The sequence below is a fragment of the Camelina sativa genome, chromosome 14, assembly GCF_030686135.1.
Source record: "Camelina sativa cultivar CO46 ecotype springtype chromosome 14, ASM3068613v1".
Lineage (NCBI taxonomy): Eukaryota > Viridiplantae > Streptophyta > Magnoliopsida > Brassicales > Brassicaceae > Camelina > Camelina sativa.
The window spans coordinates 11,229,721-11,248,686 of record NC_141893.1 but is presented as its reverse complement, the minus strand read 5'-3'; the positions used below and the strand labels follow the sequence as shown (position 1 = coordinate 11,248,686).

At 34.5% G+C, this 18,966-nt stretch overlaps 5 protein-coding genes across 5 annotated transcripts; 2 read left to right on the top strand and 3 right to left on the bottom strand.

Annotated features, from left to right (window-relative positions):
• Positions 1–671: 671 nt before the first annotated feature.
• LOC104741169 (dof zinc finger protein DOF1.3-like) lies at positions 672–2,197 on the bottom strand. The gene is made up of 2 exons (XM_010461960.3): positions 1,939–2,197; positions 672–1,829 (listed from the first exon to the last, which is right to left on the bottom strand). Exons 1-2 carry the CDS (start codon positions 2,101–2,103, stop codon positions 876–878), a joined length of 1,119 nt encoding a protein of 372 aa, XP_010460262.2. The 5' UTR covers positions 2,104–2,197; the 3' UTR covers positions 672–875.
• A 1,295-nt stretch (positions 2,198–3,492) lies between these two features.
• LOC104743512 (S-protein homolog 5) lies at positions 3,493–4,231 on the top strand. The gene has a single exon (XM_010464583.2). The coding sequence runs from the start codon at positions 3,695–3,697 to the stop codon at positions 4,148–4,150; it is 456 nt and encodes a 151-aa protein (XP_010462885.2). The 5' UTR covers positions 3,493–3,694; the 3' UTR covers positions 4,151–4,231.
• A 3,231-nt stretch (positions 4,232–7,462) lies between these two features.
• Positions 7,463–8,221, bottom strand: LOC147928062 (ribonuclease 3-like). Its single transcript, XM_087484990.1, has 2 exons — positions 7,895–8,221; positions 7,463–7,781 (listed from the first exon to the last, which is right to left on the bottom strand). The coding sequence occupies exons 1-2, from the start codon at positions 8,097–8,099 to the stop codon at positions 7,558–7,560; spliced, it is 429 nt and encodes a 142-aa protein (XP_087341116.1). The 5' UTR covers positions 8,100–8,221; the 3' UTR covers positions 7,463–7,557.
• A 3,257-nt stretch (positions 8,222–11,478) lies between these two features.
• LOC147928061 (putative F-box/FBD/LRR-repeat protein At1g22000) lies at positions 11,479–13,227 on the top strand. The gene is made up of 3 exons (XM_087484989.1): positions 11,479–12,529; positions 12,607–12,744; positions 12,823–13,227. The coding sequence occupies exons 1-3, from the start codon at positions 11,567–11,569 to the stop codon at positions 13,093–13,095; spliced, it is 1,374 nt and encodes a 457-aa protein (XP_087341115.1). The 5' UTR covers positions 11,479–11,566; the 3' UTR covers positions 13,096–13,227.
• Positions 13,228–14,030: 803 nt separating this feature from the next.
• On the bottom strand, positions 14,031–15,362 carry LOC104756853 (ribonuclease 3). Its single transcript, XM_010479505.3, has 4 exons — positions 15,157–15,362; positions 14,911–15,066; positions 14,539–14,737; positions 14,031–14,424 (listed from the first exon to the last, which is right to left on the bottom strand). Exons 1-4 carry the CDS (start codon positions 15,244–15,246, stop codon positions 14,201–14,203), a joined length of 669 nt encoding a protein of 222 aa, XP_010477807.2. The 5' UTR covers positions 15,247–15,362; the 3' UTR covers positions 14,031–14,200.
• Positions 15,363–18,966: the final 3,604 nt, after the last annotated feature.

Genomic DNA, 18,966 nt, shown 5'->3' with positions numbered 1-18,966 from the left:
CCCTTCTTCTTTTCTTTTCTTTTTTAGATATAAACTAATTCTTGAAAATTTATATTCTTTTTACTTTGGGTTGAAAATTAGTTTTGGTGTTGGATATGATCACCAAAACGGCACGCTTGCTGTTGTTCCATCACCAAAACAAGACGGTGTTCATTTCCTAACGTATGAGCTTTCAACATTGGTTGGACTCTTTCCATATGCTCATTGGGCCTTGCAATTGATTTATTAGGCACAAAACCTTCCAGGACGTGTTCCAAGCGTTTCCGCCGAGAGAAGCGACGTCGGTGTGTTTAGTGGTTGTCGAATAACAAAATGTTTTTTTAGTAATTTTCAAACCATTTATATAAACTATTTTAATAATTAACCTTTTCTTTTTTCTTTCCCATATTTAGTCATTATCCCAAAGTAAATTGATAAAGAGTTTTCTGTTTTTTTAACGCAAATGAAGAGACTTTTATTGTTTCCAAAGAAAGTGACTTTATGCTTCTCCTTTAGCTTTTTCTGTTGTGCCAATCAGATGGATTCTGTTTCTGTACCAAGGACTGAAACTGAAAGTTAAGATTCTCTGCTTTTTCTCCTTTACATGAAAATTCACACTCATGGTTTCTCCTTTATTCATTTTGTTTCTAACTAATTTATACTATAAAAGAAGAGATTATATAATAGCCACATTTACCAAAAGAAGAGATTATATTTCAGTATGTCCATCCGTTAGGATAGTGTACAAAAATGGGGATTGTGGCATATAAAATAAGATTGAGTATTAAAAGTTATCTGCAGTTTCACCACACAACAAAGATATCTACTAGGTAACAATCAATATACAAAGATGATCATAACGTAGGACTATTCTATATTAGTATCTCGTCAACGTTTTAAATGCTTTCCCTGAAGTTCATAGATCTTTCCATGGCTGCAGGGTTTGCTTGAAGGCTAAGATACGTTTTAGGCACGAACCTCTCGTTGCTGCTCTTTCTTTCGGATCCATTATTGAAGAAGTTAAATTGCTCTGTCTTCTCATGTTTCATCGATACCGGATACCACACATGGTTCTCCGTAGCTTTAGTTGCTTCATTACTGATACTTTGGGGTTCTGAAACCAATCTTGCTTTTACAGAAGCATCTCTAACAGTTTCATGCGAAGCTTCGTCTTTTGTCCTTTTCCCAAGACATGTGGAAGGCTCTAGGGTTGACCAAACCGGTACTACGCAACCCCAGTAGACGGGCATGTGGTAGAAACTAGGGTTCGGAGGGTATTGGTAAGGCAAAGGAGGCGAAACAGAGGATGTTGCTTGCGGAGGAGGAAACCCTTCGAAGTTGTTGACTTCTTGTGAAACAAAGTCAGCGTTTATCTTCGCATCCCTTGATTGATGCTTAGCATCCTCAGTAACCAAAGAGTCCGAAGACTCGAAGCTTAGAATCTTCGTTGAGGAGCTATTGTAATTGTCAGAATCATCGGAAGTGATGTGCAGGTAATTATCTGAAGAAACCCATCCCTTGTTCTTCCGACGGCCTGAACCAACGGGGACGGTCCTCATTGATCCACCAGCAGTCCAATACCTCTGGCAGTTTCTACAGAAGTGACGTGGCTGGTTAACGTTGTAGTTGTTGTAGTAACAGAACTTGGTGTTTCCGCTGTTGCATCTCGGACACGGAAGAATCTTGTCTGGTTTCTTCAGTTCAGCTGATTTCTCTTCTTCCGATGTTGTAGTAGTTGTAATCTCACTGTGTTGGTCATCGCTGTTCTCAGATGTTTCTTTCGACTCCTTGTCAAGATCTGATGATATCTTTTTTAGACTTGTATTGTCAGCAGCAGATTGGTCGTTCATCTGAAAAAATTTGGAAGAAACAGAATTAGAATTTAAACATCATGAACTCGTTTAAAAACTTATCAAGATTAGAGAAAAGAGTCAACTTATAGCATTTCTTGAAACATACCTTGTGTGGTCCAAGTGATGGTGAAGAAGAAGAAGAAGATGAGGAAGAATCGGGAAGAACAGGGGACGAAGAAGAGAGTGGATCATGAGAGACCGATGTGATAGTCCAGCCAAACAACTTAACCGGAGTATCTCTAACTTCAGACATACCAATCTTTGAAGACATAAAGACAGAAAAAAGAAAGATGAAGCAGAGGAGATTAGATTTGATGTTATGTGTGTTTATTCTTTATTTGAGGTCAGAGACAAGACTATGTATAAGAAGAGGCTGAGGTTGGTATTAAATTAATAATGGAACGCACAGAGCCACAAGACACAAAGAGGAGAAAATTACACGTAAGCAGAGACAGGGACATGTAGAGAAGAGATAGCCACATGCTGTTGCTAAAAAAGTGAGCTTTTGCTATCTCTTTTTCATTGCTCTTTTTGATCTCTCTTTCAGTGCCACTCAAAAGATTTGGCTCCCTTTACTTTTTGCCACGTCAAAATTTTGTTTGGCCATTAAAATGTAGTACAATCTTTTTTTTCCTTGGAATATTCGTATTAAAAAATACAAAAGTGCGAAAACATATGCAAAAAACGCCAGCTGCTATACGTAATTTAAAAATTGGTATCATATACATAGAACCTCTATAAATTAATAATCGATAAATTAATAATTTCTATAAATTAATAATTTTCCAGATGGAACTAGTGTAATTTTGGACATTATTCAATAATATAATAAGATAATATCTTTTTTTGAAAATCCTTTATAAATATATGGTCCCATCAATAATATAAATTAATAATTATATAAAATTATCTAAATATATGAATATATATATACACGTTTTTATTAGAGTTTATTTTTAACTTTTTTACTATATAAAAATCTTTGAGTGTTATATTCAAAACATGATAATTGTTATTTTCCTTGTAATTGATTTTATACAAATATTAGTAATAAAGGTTAAATCTTACTTTTTTTTTACCAAATTAGGAAAACCTTTCTATAAATTAATTTATTGAGAAATTAAAACCTCTATATGTTAATTAATAGATTTTCATGGTCCCAACATTATTAATTTATAGAGGTTTTACTGTACCGATATAACGTTATAGTATATGTTTGAGTCAATTCAATGGCAGGATTTAATTGGGTTGTTTATACCAAATAGTAATACAGTTTGAGTTCCTTTTCCTTTGAATTTCCCGAAGATAATACAAATTAGATAAATGTTATTCTAAATTAAAAGTGTGAAATAGACCAACCCAACAAAATCCATAATCTAATAAATTGAAACTTACATGGTTCATGAATTATGAATTGAACCTAATTAATCCGATGGTTTTAGTAGGTAATATATAAATTATTTACCTTTAAACTAAGCATATTCCCCTATTAAACTATGATATTAATAACAAAATAAGTAACTTTAAATAATTATCTGCTGCTATAAATATAAAATTTTATGATCATTATTAAAATTAGATACATACCTATGGAAGAAATTGCTTATTAAATAACAAAATCAGAGTTTATAGGAAGAAAATAGGGAACTCCATGAATTTGACCATCTTTATATCCAAAGAATAATAATAATTTAGAAACCAGTCAATATCTTTCTTTTTTTACGTATGCTGTATAAGTTACAAACTAAGGATTCTCACATTTATCTTAGAAGATATTTTTTCGTAAAAACATTAAGCCAAATAAATGTAGTTTCATCTATAAATCCATGCTTTCTCACAATCTCTTAAACTAAACCACAACCATGGCTTCTTCAACAAATCAAATTTTCATTTCCGTGCTAGTCTTATTTATTTTTGTTCTCAAAACGTCGGCATCATTAGAAAACCATTCGTCCACTGATGGACTTTTACCATTTTCAGCTAAACATGTTACTATTGTTAACAAATTGGTCTCACATGCAATGTTGATTCTGCATTGTAGAAACAAAGGGGATGATTTAGGAGTAATAAGACTCAACTGGAAAGATAGTTTTGATTTCAGGTTTCGTGTCAATCTCCGTAAAACAACAAAATATACTTGCAGTTTCGAGTGGCCCAACAGAACAGCTACGTTTGATATTTTTAGAGCAGATAGAGATGATAATCCAAAAGGTGCATCTGGAATCTGCCAAGAATGTATTTGGTATATTACTGAAGCAGGTCCATGTCGTATTAGACGTGATGGCGGCCTGCCTCAGTGTTTTCCATGGGCTTCTTAGTTACTTCAAATTATTTAAGATAATATTTTGTAATTTTCCTTTCATTTATAAGTAATAATAAATTAAAATAATTTGGTGTTTGAGTTTGTGGTTACATATTTTTAGTTTCGGTTGTGATAACCATGAAGTTCTGAATTCACGTCAAAGACACATTCATCAAGACCTTAATGACAATTGACAAAGACATATTTTGATAAGGATTCACGGTATTGTTTTTTTTGGTATTGTTCACTGATTATTCACGTAGATCCGTAAGAATTAAAACAATCCAAATTCGTATGAGTATTCATCATGGTCCTCATAGTCATGAAGGTGTACCATGCACCAAATATATTAAATTAGTCAACACTCAACACTATGATAAATATAAATTGTGAAACTCTTCGTACTTGTTTGTATGCATATGAGTTGTATTTACAAGAATACTACTGAAGTAGATCTTGGAAATGCTAAAGAAATGTCTGAGATATCTCTAATAGCAAGAAGTCACACAAAAAGTGGTTGATAATTATTTATGGGATTTTCTATTTTAAAACTAATTTTTTATAAATAGATAATTGAGTATTAGTAGGTTAGGAACATTTGTAATAAAAAACAATTTCTCCTAAATTTGCGATGGAATTACGAGACATCTAGTACAAACTTCAAATCTTTAGTATATTTTTTCGCAAATCCACTGCAAATTTGTAAAAGTTTATACGAGAAATTCATAGAAAAAAATAACATTTCTCGCACATTCATAAAAAATTTGTGATGGTTTTGCAGAGCCAGATTCCATAGCATATTTGGCAGAGAAATCTCAACTCCATTACAAATTGAGCAAAAAATTAGAAGAGAAATACTTATCAATTTAATCAAAATTATTTTTAAGTGTTCATAAAGTTAATCAGATTATTCTATGTCACTGAACTCTTTGCATTTGTCAAATTTCACATATCCATTAGATCCACCCAACATGTCTTACTTCTCTATAAAGTGGATCAATACGTATAATAACATATTTTCTTGATTCCATTAATATGATTATTGGTTATTGATATTTATTTGCTACCATAAATATCAAATTTTATCATCATTATGAATAATTAGATAAACACCTATTGAAATTTTTGCTAATTAAATGAAAAATTTATAGGCAAAAAATAGAAATTAAAACTCCATGGACTTGACCATTTTATTCCAAAAAATAATTATGATTAAGAAACCAGTAAACATGGTTTTCTTTAGTACGCTTGGAACTGCGTATTATACGTTACAAACTAAAAATCCTCACATTTATCCTAGAAGATATAATTTTTCTATAAAAACATTAAGGAACATAAATGTAGTTTCATCTATAAATCCATGCGTTCTCAAACAAAGCAAATACTATCTAACAAATTCTATTGGAGTGTGGTTTGGTACAAACCACTTCATCGGTTCATTAACAAAGGCATATTCATTGGAATCTACTTCAGCATATCTACTCTGTTCAAACGTACTCCGCAACAGAGTTTTAGGTGTAGATACTCCTAGATTTCTTGTAGATATTCTTAGATTTCATATTACAGCTTTAGCTTCTCAATATAAATATGTACATCAATCACAAAGATCAATACACATAAATTCTCTGGCATCTGTTTATTTTCATGGTATCAGAGCGTGAAACTTTTCTTTCGAGAAAACTTTAAATTTTCTTTGACGAAGACAATGTCTACGAACCTGAACCCGAACCCGACTGATGCTTCTCCTGTAACGACAACGACCTCGAATGTGGAGGTGAGAAGAACCATCTCACCTTATGACTTGACCTCGGCTGACAACCCCGGTGCGGTGATCTCGCATCGACTTTTGAAGGGCACCAACTATGATGAGTGGGCGTGTGGGATGCGAACAGCGTTGACGTCTCGCAAGAAGTTTGGCTTCTTGGATGGGACGATTGCTAAACCTCAAGAAGGTTCATCCGACCTTGAAGATTGGTGGACAATTCAAGCTCTTCTTGTATCTTGGATCAAGATGACCATTGATCCGATGATACGTTCAACAATCTCTCACAGAGATGTGGATAAGGATCCATGGGAATACTTGAAGAAGCGGTTTTATTAAAAGTTTCTCCATATAGATAAGTTTGGTTATATAGGTTTTACTGAAATTTTTTTACTGCAAACCGCTTCTTCAAGTATTCCCATAGATCCTTATCCACATCTCTGTGAGAGATTGTTGAACGTATCATCGGATCAATGGTCATCTTGATCCAAGATACAAGAAGAGCTTCCATTTCAACATCATCTCGGCTTGTGTTCCCCACGCAACTCAAATGAAATGGATGTTTGACGGAATAACGTATTGCCCATGTGACACAACTCACAATTATTCTCATTGCTACTTTTTATTTATTTATTTACTATATCCTCAAAATACTCATAAACTAAAAATAAAAGGACTTTTCTATACGACTTGTTTAATTCATGGTGAATCGGTGATGGTAACACTACTGGATATGGTGGCACAAGACCTGTTGCATAGTCTATAGTCCGAGACTAATTAAGCATACAGAGTATGCTTTTTGCTAAAAAATGGGGCCTTTTTTTTTTCGTTCTTGTTTTTGAAAAACTTGGGCTTTCGTAAAAAGTGTATATATAGACTTCCAGTTCCAGAGATACATGTGTGATGTGTGTTTACGTAGTCAAGTGACTCAAGTCTCACCCAGCGACGAGAAAGAAGAAAAGAGGGAATGAGGTTTAGTTGGTGCTGGGAATATGAGGTTTAGTAGTCCCACATGGCGTATCTATGGGTTACTTAAGTTGTTGGTCCTTTTTGTGGGGTGCTTAAGCAATAAGCATAGATGTGGGACTACAAGCATTTACACATGCGACACGCTCGATTTGACTTGATCCAACCAGAGTCTTGTGGATGTTTCTTCCCCTTCTTGCCTACCATCTCTCTTATATCTTAGTCTTCTCAACGTGGCATATAAAGACCAAGACTTTCTTGATACGATTTTATCAAGCTGCCTTATTCTCGAGTGGCTGATGGTGCATCCACAACGACGACAAGATAATAACAACTTGACAAACTTTACCGTGAAAGTCTCTTCCTTGAAAACACTAATTTAACTAATCAAACTATCATTTTTTTCAACTAATCAAGCTATTAATGAATTAGTTAATTATTAGGTTGTCACCATTTCATTTTATTTGTTTAGGTTTGTGTAAAATCTAATAATTATGAGAAAGCAAAATTTATAAGTCGACGACATCGATGCAAATCAAGTGTACCATCCAATTTATATACTATTATTTATTACAAGTAAATGTTGCAAGAAACGCAAAATAAAAACCAATAGATATAATGTTTTCGTAAATAAATAGAAAGAATTATATTCAGCCAGCCGTAAAAAATAAGAACCTTGGTTTTACCGAAAAAAATTACAACTTGGGAAACTGAACTCGAGAGTCGCATCGACCATGTGGCATAACAGGACAGTTGATGAACTTGGAGGCCGAAGTATCAACGCATAGATAAACCTGACAGAGTTGGCTATTATGTGACGAGTCTTTATTACATTCTATGCCCGGAATAAATCCAGTTGCTTCTTTGATTGCATTTTGAATATTTTTCATTTCGTAAAATTTATCATCCGGTTTAATCCCTACATCATGGCAAAAAAAAAAATATATATATATATAATAACAAAAGAACATCCATTTGCACATAACTAACAATGGAGATAATTTCGAGGGGCAAAAGAAGTGAATGTTGTACCAGCATTGGTTAGGGCATGAAGGAGATTAGCTTTGTGTTTGAGTTTAAGACCGGCTTCGAAGTAATCATGTTGGTCAAGCTCGGACTCAGCGCATGTGCCATGTTTCTCCCACTCGTGTGTCCAAAACTTCATACCATCATTGCTCGGACACGACAAAGTTGGCCATTCTCTTTGTAAATCGATCATCAGATCAGACACCTTCATTTGTTTTCAATTCTCATTAATTATACACAGTTATTTGTTTCTTGTATTTCTTTGTATATATATATATATATATAGATATAGATATTGTGATATCTAGATTAAACAAGCTTACAATGGTCCCAAAATATTATTTTCTTAATTTATGGTCCCAAAATATTAAACAAACGTGGAGCTTGTAACGTTTCTTTTTTCTTAATTTAGAATCCTTATGTTAAACGTGTATGGCTACGATCTACGGAACTTTATTCAGTTTGCATGCTCAAAGGCCAAAGCCATTTCCTTTCTGTACTGATTTTTTTACCCATTACGGAAATTATCTTTTTGCATTAAAACTTACCAAAGTTTTTTAAAAGAAAACAACAAAGTCTATGTTGGGGATTGTTACAAGAGGTGACTCTCTCCTCGATTGTTCTTTATCATGTAGAGGAAATTGTTTAGTTAGAGTAAAACATTAAACTTGAACTTCATGAACAACAATTAAACCTTTTACAGATTTTGGAAGTAGTGTTTGAATACAAGAAGATGAAGTAATTGTGTGTGTACTTGTCTAAACCTGTAACTGAGACATGTCTGTTCAATTGGTTTGAACAGTAGTATACAAGAGTCAAGATACATTGTAGATGGAGAAGTAGCAGCACATCTTTTGACATGGTATAACATGATGACCCAATGACCAAGATCATTTTCATCCTTCACCATCTCTCTTGATCTTAGCATGTCTTTCTGCTGTTTTGATTCTTGAACAAACTCCAAAAAAACAAAAAAAAAGACTGTCTTATATTAGCTCTTTTCATTGGACACATCATAGCTCTTTCTGAATGTTTCTTACGAATTCTCCAAATGAATCTCGTTTTCTATTATTCAAAAATAAGAAATTTACTATGGGTTGTCCACAAAACTCTCCTATTAATTATACCAGATTAGGTACAAGTCTATGCCAAGTTTTGTGTGTGCAACAAATTTTTCGTGTGTGTTTGTCCTACCTTATTCACAAATTTTGTAAAAATTTAAAATTTTAGAACTTCATTAGTTGGCCTACTACCATTGTACTATGTTATATAATAGACACCGACATGAATTTTAAAATTTTGATTTTGCTTGTCTTTTTCAATTATAAAAATGGTTGGATCCTCCGAGATGGTCTTAGGATCAATTATAGGCTTCAAATAGATTACGTTTGTGTGAAATATATTAACGTTTTCTCTGTTCCATTGGCGTTTTAGGTAGTGGAAATAAAATCTTAAATGTATTTGCTCTCTAACTCCATTGCCACCTCTTATATTTTTTTGGTCCATACAAAATTTTAATGCATCCTCGGTGAAAGCAATGGTTGTATTTTAAGGAAGATTTTTTAACGGGCCGGGGATCCATTGGTATTTTTTATTTAACCTATAGGATATTGCAGTTTTACTTTTCAAAATTAGGCAACTTTAATTTACTACCATTTTTAGTAATCCACCCGTAGCAGTTTATTTGATATATTTTGATAAATATTATATATGATTGATTACGATAAAATATTATCTCATAAAAAAAAAAAAAATAGTATTAAAGAAAAACATTAAATTTCAGATACATAATTTTTTAAAATAAAAAAATCAGTTGTGTTATAAAATTAAATCTGATAAAAAAATCATAAATTTAAATTGACATCCATGAGAGGCAAATCAAACTAATTACCTCACATATCCTAAACCATTTTCTTTGACCACCAGAAAAACGAAACAATTTTAAAATCATGAATTTAACTCGTTTTCAGATTTAATTGATTGCTACAATCTATGTTTTCGTGTTTTTTATTCAATGTTTTCTTATTCTTCATATTTTTTATTGTCATTTTCATTGTCAAATTTTGTGTTAATTGTCATCGTAACTTTTACCATTTGGTTCTTCGTTATACTCTTTTTCTTCTTCTTCCTCGTCAATTTCTTCACATTCTTCCACTGAAAAACCTTTTTTTAGACTACCACACAACTTGTTAACCCATCAAACTCCAAGAACAAAATCATTTCTTTTCTCATAAAATTTGTGAAATTCATGATTACCAGCATAGTCAACACATGCACCCAATTATTGACAATTTTATCCATATACTTATTTGGTTTTAGATCCACGCGTTTAGAAACTTCTCAAACCAAAATCCTTACTTGGTTTATCATATTTTTAAAACATAATAAAATATACTAATAATTATTTATTTAATATGAATCATATGATATATAGAAATATGAGTACACTATAAGAACATATTAATTATAAATAAATAATATCAATTATATTATATCATCAAATAATATCAACCTTATCATATTAACAAATAACCGTAACCGTATATAACAGTAACCGCTTGAACCGTAACCGTATGTAAACGTAACCGTTTAACCATTTGTTAAACGGTTCTGGTTAAGGTTATAAAAATTTCTAACCACAACCGATGGTTAATAAACCTTAACCGTGACAACCGTAACCCTGGTCATGCCTAAGTATAACTAATAAATCATGTGTGTTTGTCGTTCATCTTTCTTTTTTAAACCTCAAAATTTGACTCAAACATCAAACTAAGGTTTTGCGATGTCAATCATTCTTCTTTAGACCCAAAAATAAAAAATTAATGAAAGAATATCAACTCACCTATAAAATCATACACAAAAATCTGTTTTACAGCTCATAAGAAATAAAAAGCACAAATGTAGATAAATAAGATAATTTATGTTTTGCATCAATATTTATAATATTTTAAACTTTTAAAAGGTTTCAAAATAGAAAATTTGAACCTTTTAAAAAAATTCAATATTTATAATATTTTAAACTTTTAAAATCTAAAAATTATAATATTTAAAAACTTTTTAAAAGCTAAGAACTTTTAAAAATTTAACATTTATAATATTTAAACTTTTAAATTTTTTAAATATTCTAATATTTTTTTGAAACTATTTAAAGTTTTAATTTGATCAAATAAAAAACCAGATCAAACCAAATAAAACTTTTAAACTTGGACGCATAATAAATCAAGATTTCCTGCTCATTCGTTGTTGGAAGCATATTAATCTTATTTATAATGGTTCTGAACCATTGCTTAAAAACTTTCTAGCCGATGTGAGATATTGTGCTTAGTTCTTTGATTTATATAAATTTCAAATTTTCATTTTTCTAAAAAAATCTGGAAATTTTAAAAATGTTAATGAATGACATGTCAAATCATGATAGATTGTTTAAAATAATTCTTAATATAGAAAATTCTGGAAATTGTATACAATGTTAATAAGTGATATGTCTAATTCCAATTGGATGTTTAAAATCCTACGTGGACGGCTTAGGAGCTTATTCCTTCTACTTTTTATTAGTATAGATTAAAGGCATACCTTTGTTTTGCGTAATTTAAATTAGGGTTTTTTGTGTATCACACACAGCCAGCGACGAGAAAGAAGTTCGTTCCATTGGTGTTTAGGTACGTAGTTGTAATATCTATGGGTTTCTTAAGTTGTTGGTCTTTTTTGTGGGATATTATACACAACGAGAAGCATCTATCAACTGTTATAGAAACCGAAGGTTGTCAGAGAATCGAATCTAGGATCTGTGATTTGCCCGACGATTTGCTCTTGTGGATCTTGCATCACGTCCCCACAAAAGATGCAGTCGCCACTTCAATCTTGTCTAAACGATGGCGTTATGTCTGGACGATGCTGCCTATACTCGAGTTCAAAGACGATGGCAGCGAGGGCGTTGGGTGGTTTACTGAAAAGTCATTGCAACTCCATAAGGCACTGAAACTATATAGTTTGATTGTCGAAGTCGGTCCACATTGTCCTGTTGACGTTGATGTCGGAAAGTGGGTTGAGAACGCAGTTAATAGAGGTGTGGAAGTGTTAGATTTCAAGCTCCTATGGACCGCACAGCCCACAAGCTTTCCTAAGTGCCTTTACACATGCGACACGCTCGTTGAATTAGCTCTATCCAACGAGATTCTAGTGGATGTTTCCTCTCCGGCGTTCCTACCATCTCTCTTATATTTGAGTCTTCACGACGTGGTGTATAAAGACGACGAATCTCTTGTTAGGCTTTTATCAAGTTCCCCTGTTCTCAAGTTGCTGTCGGTGTATCGACATGAGGATGACACCTTGAAAGACTTTACAGTGAAAGTTTCTTCCTTAGAAACATTATTCTATAGGACTAATTGGCGGAGGAATTATTTTGACGTTGATGAGGTAGAGGAGGATCAAGCAGTGGATGATGAGTATCTCATTGGATCGTTGTTCATAGATTCCCCCGCATTAAAAAAATTGTACTTCGACGATGCTTGGGATCTCGTGATAGATAATATGCCTTGCCTTGATGTGGCATCATTCAGCTATGTTCATAACCCCAGTGACAAGTTTCTGCAATCTCTTTCTTCTGTCATACATCTGGATTTTCTTTTGACCAAAGCAATGGTAGCGATTATATATCCCCCGGCCTCTCATTTGTTCCATGTTGCTTCGTCAACTAATATTTTGTTTTTCTATCACAGGCTGCATGCTGTAGCGCCACCAAGTTCCTTCGGCTCACTGAGATTTACTTTTATCCAGATAACTCAGTAGATTGGTTGGAACCACTTATGTCCTTGCTTCAAAATTCTCCTAAACTAAAATCGCTTACTATCGAAACGGTAAGTACCCTGCTCCCCGTAAGACAAGCGAATCTAGTTTACATGAACATAGAATTAAAGTATATGTATTGATATCAGTGCATCGAAGGTCTTCCACCATCCTGGAATCAGCCGAGTTCTATTCCCGAATGCTTGTCATCTCATCTAGAGATCTTTTTCTGGAAAGGCTATGGAGGAAGAGGAGATGAAAGACAACTAGTGACATACATTCTTGCTAACTCAAAGTGTCTAAAGACAGTCGAGATCTCCTTCATAGCAACCTCTAATCCTGAAGATACACAAAAAGAGTTGGAATCTATGCCTAGGATTTCAACATCATCTCGGCTTGTGTTCCCCACGCAACTCAAATGAAATGGATGTTTGACGGAATAACGTATTGCCCATGTGACACAACTCACAATTATTCTCATTGCTACTTTTTATTTATTTATTTACTATATCCTCAAAATACTCATAAACTAAAAATAAAAGGACTTTTCTATACGACTTGTTTAATTCATGGTGAATCGGTGATGGTAACACTACTGGATATGGTGGCACAAGACCTGTTGCATAGTCTATAGTCCGAGACTAATTAAGCATACAGAGTATGCTTTTTGCTAAAAAATGGGGCCTTTTTTTTTTCGTTCTTGTTTTTGAAAAACTTGGGCTTTCGTAAAAAGTGTATATATAGACTTCCAGTTCCAGAGATACGTGTGATGTGTGTTTACGTAGTCAAGTGACTCAAGTCTCACCCAGCGACGAGAAAGAAGAAAAGAGGGAATGAGGTTTAGTTGGTGCTGGGAATATGAGGTTTAGTAGTCCCACATGGCGTATCTATGGGTTACTTAAGTTGTTGGTCCTTTTTGTGGGGTGCTTAAGCAATAAGCATAGATGTGGGACTACAAGCATTTACACATGCGACACGCTCGATTTGACTTGATCCAACCAGAGTCTTGTGGATGTTTCTTCCCCTTCTTGCCTACCATCTCTCTTATATCTTAGTCTTCTCAACGTGGCATATAAAGACCAAGACTTTCTTGATACGATTTTATCAAGCTGCCTTATTCTCGAGTGGCTGATGGTGCATCCACAACGACGACAAGATAATAACAACTTGACAAACTTTACCGTGAAAGTCTCTTCCTTGAAAACACTAATTTAACTAATCAAACTATCATTTTTTTCAACTAATCAAGCTATTAATGAATTAGTTAATTATTAGGTTGTCACCATTTCATTTTATTTGTTTAGGTTTGTGTAAAATCTAATAATTATGAGAAAGCAAAATTTATAAGTCGACGACATCGATGCAAATCAAGTGTACCATCCAATTTATATACTATTATTTATTACAAGTAAATGTTGCAAGAAACGCAAAATAAAAACCAATAGATATAATGTTTTCGTAAATAAATAGAAAGAATTATATTCAGCCAGCCGTAAAAAATAAGAACCTTGGTTTTACCGAAAAAAATTACAACTTGGGAAACTGAACTCGAGAGTCGCATCGACCATGTGGCATAACAGGACAGTTGATGAACTTGGAGGCCGAAGTATCAACGCATAGATAAACCTGACAGAGTTGGCTATTATGTGACGAGTCTTTATTACATTCTATGCCCGGAATAAATCCAGTTGCTTCTTTGATTGCATTTTGAATATTTTTCATTTCGTAAAATTTATCATCCGGTTTAATCCCTACATCATGGCAAAAAAAAAAAATATATATATATATAATAACAAAAGAACATCCATTTGCACATAACTAACAATGGAGATAATTTCGAGGGGCAAAAGAAGTGAATGTTGTACCAGCATTGGTTAGGGCATGAAGGAGATTAGCTTTGTGTTTGAGTTTAAGACCGGCTTCGAAGTAATCATGTTGGTCAAGCTCGGACTCAGCGCATGTGCCATGTTTCTCCCACTCGTGTGTCCAAAACTTCATACCATCATTGCTCGGACACGACAAAGTTGGCCATTCTCTTTGTAAATCGATCATCAGATCAGACACCTTCATTTGTTTTCAATTCTCATTAATTATACACAGTTATTTGTTTCTTGTATTTCTTTGTATATATATATATATAGATATAGATATTGTGATATCTAGATTAAACAAGCTTACAATGGTCCCAAAATATTATTTTCTTAATTTATTGCGTTTATAGTAAGTTAGATACAAACCCGTAAATTATCAAATTGACTGTCAGGATTACAGTTTTGAGGCCATCCACCAGTTTTGTAGTTAGGCCATAGACCGTGAATTCCAAAATCCGCAGGTGGTTTGCCGGTTTTTGGATAGCAACAACTATGTCTTGAATCACAATACGCTCCAGGCCACTGCTTTGCAATGCACATACACATATAAACATCAAATTTATAAGTACAATGACGATTGTTGTAGATACATGTATGAAGTATGAATTTTACCTGTAAAACGAAGTAGAAGAAATCGAAATCCTGGGCGACACTTTGCACGTAGAGTTGTTGTAACGCTAGAATACACATGAAGAATTTCATATCCTCAAGATATTTAAAAGTGGAAAAATCAAATCGTTTGTGGGAATCAAAGCTGTGGAAAACCAATAAGGATTGATGAGAGAAGAATTAATGGTTTAGGTTTTGTTTAATTATATAATTAAGTCATATATTTAACGTGACGTGTGTATTTTCTTTTGGGTAGAGGGACGTGACGTGTGATTGGTATGTGAATGCTTAATTGGGTTAGTATTTCGTGCAAGCAATTTTATTTCCAGCTCCAACGATTTTAAAAGTAACAACGTAAGGCAAGCTTCAACTATAAAATATTTTTTTATTTTAACATGTTAAAGCGCTTTGGAGGAACCTCCTTACCCGTGTCAAATCCACTGCCAGTCAAGTTTTAAGATATAAGAGTTACAGAGTAGCGATGGACGCCGCCTAGCGAATTGTATTGAGTTTTTCTGAGAATCTAATAATTTTCTATTTTTCTGAATAGCGATGGACGCCGTAATATATTTGTATCTGAAAAAGATATGAATACTTTGATTGGAAAAAAGTTATTCTTTCCAATATTTATCTTTTATTTCCAATTATTTTTAAAAAATAAATTATAGTTTTTTTTGTCGACTATAATTTTAAGTATTCAATATACACTATTCACATAGACATCATAAAGACCCTTGTTTCATAAGATAAACCATTTCCCGGAAACGTCAAGGTTCTTGATGCGACGCATGTTGGCTATTTTGGCTTCCAATACCACTCCAGTGTGCAACTTTATATTCAATAGAACACGGTTTCGGATTTCCAACACAACCACACTAGAAACTAGCAGTGATCCTTACCATGTTATGATACGTAAGGTGGATGAGAAATGTAAGAATGATCCATTTGTTGGGTTAACCTTTAAGAAGAAGGTAGAGGTTGTTTGTAGCTAACTTCAATTCAATTCAAAAAAAAAAAAAAAATTGTATCTAGCGTACGCAATAGAGTTGCCACATTTTTCCCTCACGTACTTGTTATTTTCTCAACTTTCCTACAAGAATTTTTGGCCTCTTAAAAAAACCACCAAAATAAAAAGTTTATCCTTCGTAAAGTTACACCAACTTTTTTTTATATCCAATCCGAATAACTATAATTTTGATTGAAACAATTAATAAACCGAAAACCATTTAACCTGGTGTGACTTAATCCGAATTTAACCAAATTCAATCCAGTTTTAATATGATTTTGACCCGATTCTTCTTTTTCACATCAAACCAATAACCATGTCAACAATCCTTCCCGAATAACAAAACAAATCAATCCATGACTTCAATTGTGTTCGATCGACTCCTAACCATTGAAAGAAGAAAAAATGACATTAGGGATCTTTATTTTAAGGACCTCAAAAGAAATTAGGGATTTTTAATTAGATGCAACGATTCTCTTTTTTTTTTGTTGTTGTTGTCAAACAAAGTGCATTTTCATTCAAATCAAAGCCTCATAAAGAGGTGAGTTCTTACACAATGCAATAAGATAATCAAAGGAGAGAAAGGATAAAGGCTCCATGAGTTCTTCAACAGGATGCTCAACTCTTCCAAGTTTTACAATGTTTGAAAAATCTATTGGTGCCAAAGTGAAATCGACCATGAAGACAAGCTTCGCGAAATCCTTGACCAACAAGTGATCATAGCAGGCTCTAGCGATTGACACAATCGAGCTTTGAAAAAGGTGTTCCACAGGGGTAACACTAGAAGGATGTCTCACCAACATGAGGCCTAAAGTGGTCGGACCAAAGCCCTTCAGCATTTTAAGATCAATCCTCATGTCTATAGTAGGAGCTTCAACTGGGGATCACAAGAATAGGGTGCCAAACCGTAGCAAAGCAGGTGATTCCTCCCTCACATGAAGCTCATGGCCATGGAAGTTAAGGAGTTTCACACAAAGCTTGCAGCCGGTTTGGTCCTGAGTTATGATAGCAAACCCGAGCTTCCTATTGTTTGGCGATATGTGACACTTGGGAACAAAGGGTGTAGGCTTCAGAATCAAGCAGATTGTTGGGACATATTCCAAATTAGAGCTCAGCAAAGGGAGCATCTGAACACTGCTAATCACCTGGCCTTGACTAGGATATAACTCAGACCTTTCTGAAGAACACAATATACTGCTACCGAGGAGTCCTCGACTTGACCAAGCAGATATGATTGGAACAAGAGATGTTGAGTTTGTTATCACATTGTCAATCACGGGTCTGAATAGGGTTATCCAGAGCCCGACCAGCACATATATATCACAGCACACGAAGCTTCGACACTCACTTTGATTAGAAATAAAACCAATAAACTCAGCCTTCCAAGAACTTAACATTACTCTTGTCGTTAGAACCGTTGTATCCCTGAAGTAACTTGTTTTCACAGAGATGGACTTGAATTTCCGGGTATACAGAGATGGCTGGTTGGTAAAGCAACGGTAACCAACACTCCGTGGAGGTGTGGTCATAGTGCCGTTGCTTTTCACCACATTTAGCCAAAATCGACACAAGGACATATCAAACCAACCTAGTGGAACCAATATTCTTTGCGCATAGTAATCAAGACCAGCCAATTCAGAGTTAAGAGGTATTAGGTTTGAGATTGATCGAGGGTTATAAGGATCGGACCTGGGCAGATAAAATCGATGTCCAAAGTCACACCGTCGAAAGCGATTCAGCGAGACTAAGGCTTTACAGAGCTTGACCAGAAGATAATATGGTACCAAGGTTTCAGAGATACAAAACCAATACCCCGATCCAAGTATTCAAACCGACCTTTAGGTGGAAACCGCAGCCATCTAACGCAGAAGGTCGAAAAATCCTGTCGGGTTTGTTTGATAAAAATAAGAGCATTATGGACCTGACCCATATGTTTCTTGAATTTGGGCATAAGCTTCTGTTAATGGGCTTGGGGAAAAGGCCCAGAGTTAAAGAGAGATCCATCAGAATTGAAAACCCTAGATTCACCTTAGGTGTACAGGAGAAGAGGCATTGTAGGCGGCTACAGCAAGTCGGTTCAAAGATCGGAATTAAGCCACCCGACGCCGGAGAAGGCCACATCCATCTCTCCCAGTCGCTTGCGAACATTAATGCTGATGAATCTACTCGGGCAGGCAGCGGTGGTTTTAGGGTTAAAGAGGGCTGCATATATGTGGTGGACAGAAGATGGGACGGAGGTGGAGATGACGGGCAAATCCTCCCTCTGCTGCCACTAAGCATTGACCGTCCAGTGCAGGTTGCGGGTTCGAAGGATGGTTGAAAAGGTAGACCAGTTCCCAATGATTGAGCGTGATGCCGAGACGAGATTGCAAGCAGAGAGCAGTAACGAAAAAAAACAGAGGAGACCAATAATTCCCGACGCCGGCGAGTCAAAGCTCCGCCGGCGCCGGAGAGAGTGAGAAGATGAGGCTCCTCGATATTCGTGTCTCGGAGCTTTTTTTTTTTTTTTTTTTAAACCAGTTTTACTGGTAATATATTATTCATAGATGCAACGATTCTCAACAAGAATTTATGACTATATATAGACAACCTAAATCTATATATCGAGAGAGAGAGCCAAGTTTGAGAAACCAAAATCACCTTGATAAATTAAACAAATTCCTCCGATTGTCACAATGAAGAAGAATGATTAGCTTAATGAAACATAATTACAAAACTGAAACCGACGTGGTTATTGGTTTTAGATGAAGAAGAAGAAGAAAATTGAGGTCGGGTGGAGAAGAAGAAGTATTGGGTCAAAATTATAT

Bases quoted from the DNA above. Each gene is read 5' to 3' on its own strand.
- LOC104741169 (XM_010461960.3), bottom strand. From the start codon at position 2,103: ATGTCTTCAAAGATTGGTATGTCTGAAGTTAGAGATACTCCGGTTAAG. The intron at 1,830-1,938 runs GTATGTTTCAAG...AAATTTTTTCAG, and splicing joins CATCACTTGGACCACACAAG to ATGAACGACCAATCTGCTGC.
- LOC104743512 (XM_010464583.2), top strand. From the start codon at position 3,695: ATGGCTTCTTCAACAAATCAAATTTTCATTTCCGTGCTAGTCTTATTT.
- LOC147928062 (XM_087484990.1), bottom strand. From the start codon at position 8,099: ATGAAGGTGTCTGATCTGATGATCGATTTACAAAGAGAATGGCCAACT. The intron at 7,782-7,894 runs GTACAACATTCA...GCCATGATGTAG, and splicing joins TCATGCCCTAACCAATGCTG to GGATTAAACCGGATGATAAA.
- LOC147928061 (XM_087484989.1), top strand. From the start codon at position 11,567: ATGGGTTTCTTAAGTTGTTGGTCTTTTTTGTGGGATATTATACACAAC. The intron at 12,530-12,606 runs GTAGCGATTATA...TTTCTATCACAG, and splicing joins TTCTTTTGACCAAAGCAATG to GCTGCATGCTGTAGCGCCAC. The intron at 12,745-12,822 runs GTAAGTACCCTG...TATTGATATCAG, and splicing joins AATCGCTTACTATCGAAACG to TGCATCGAAGGTCTTCCACC.
- LOC104756853 (XM_010479505.3), bottom strand. From the start codon at position 15,246: ATGAAATTCTTCATGTGTATTCTAGCGTTACAACAACTCTACGTGCAA. The intron at 14,738-14,910 runs GTTTGTATCTAA...AAACAAATGAAG, and splicing joins GTCAATTTGATAATTTACGG to GTGTCTGATCTGATGATCGA. The intron at 14,425-14,538 runs GTACAACATTCA...GCCATGATGTAG, and splicing joins TCATGCCCTAACCAATGCTG to GGATTAAACCGGATGATAAA.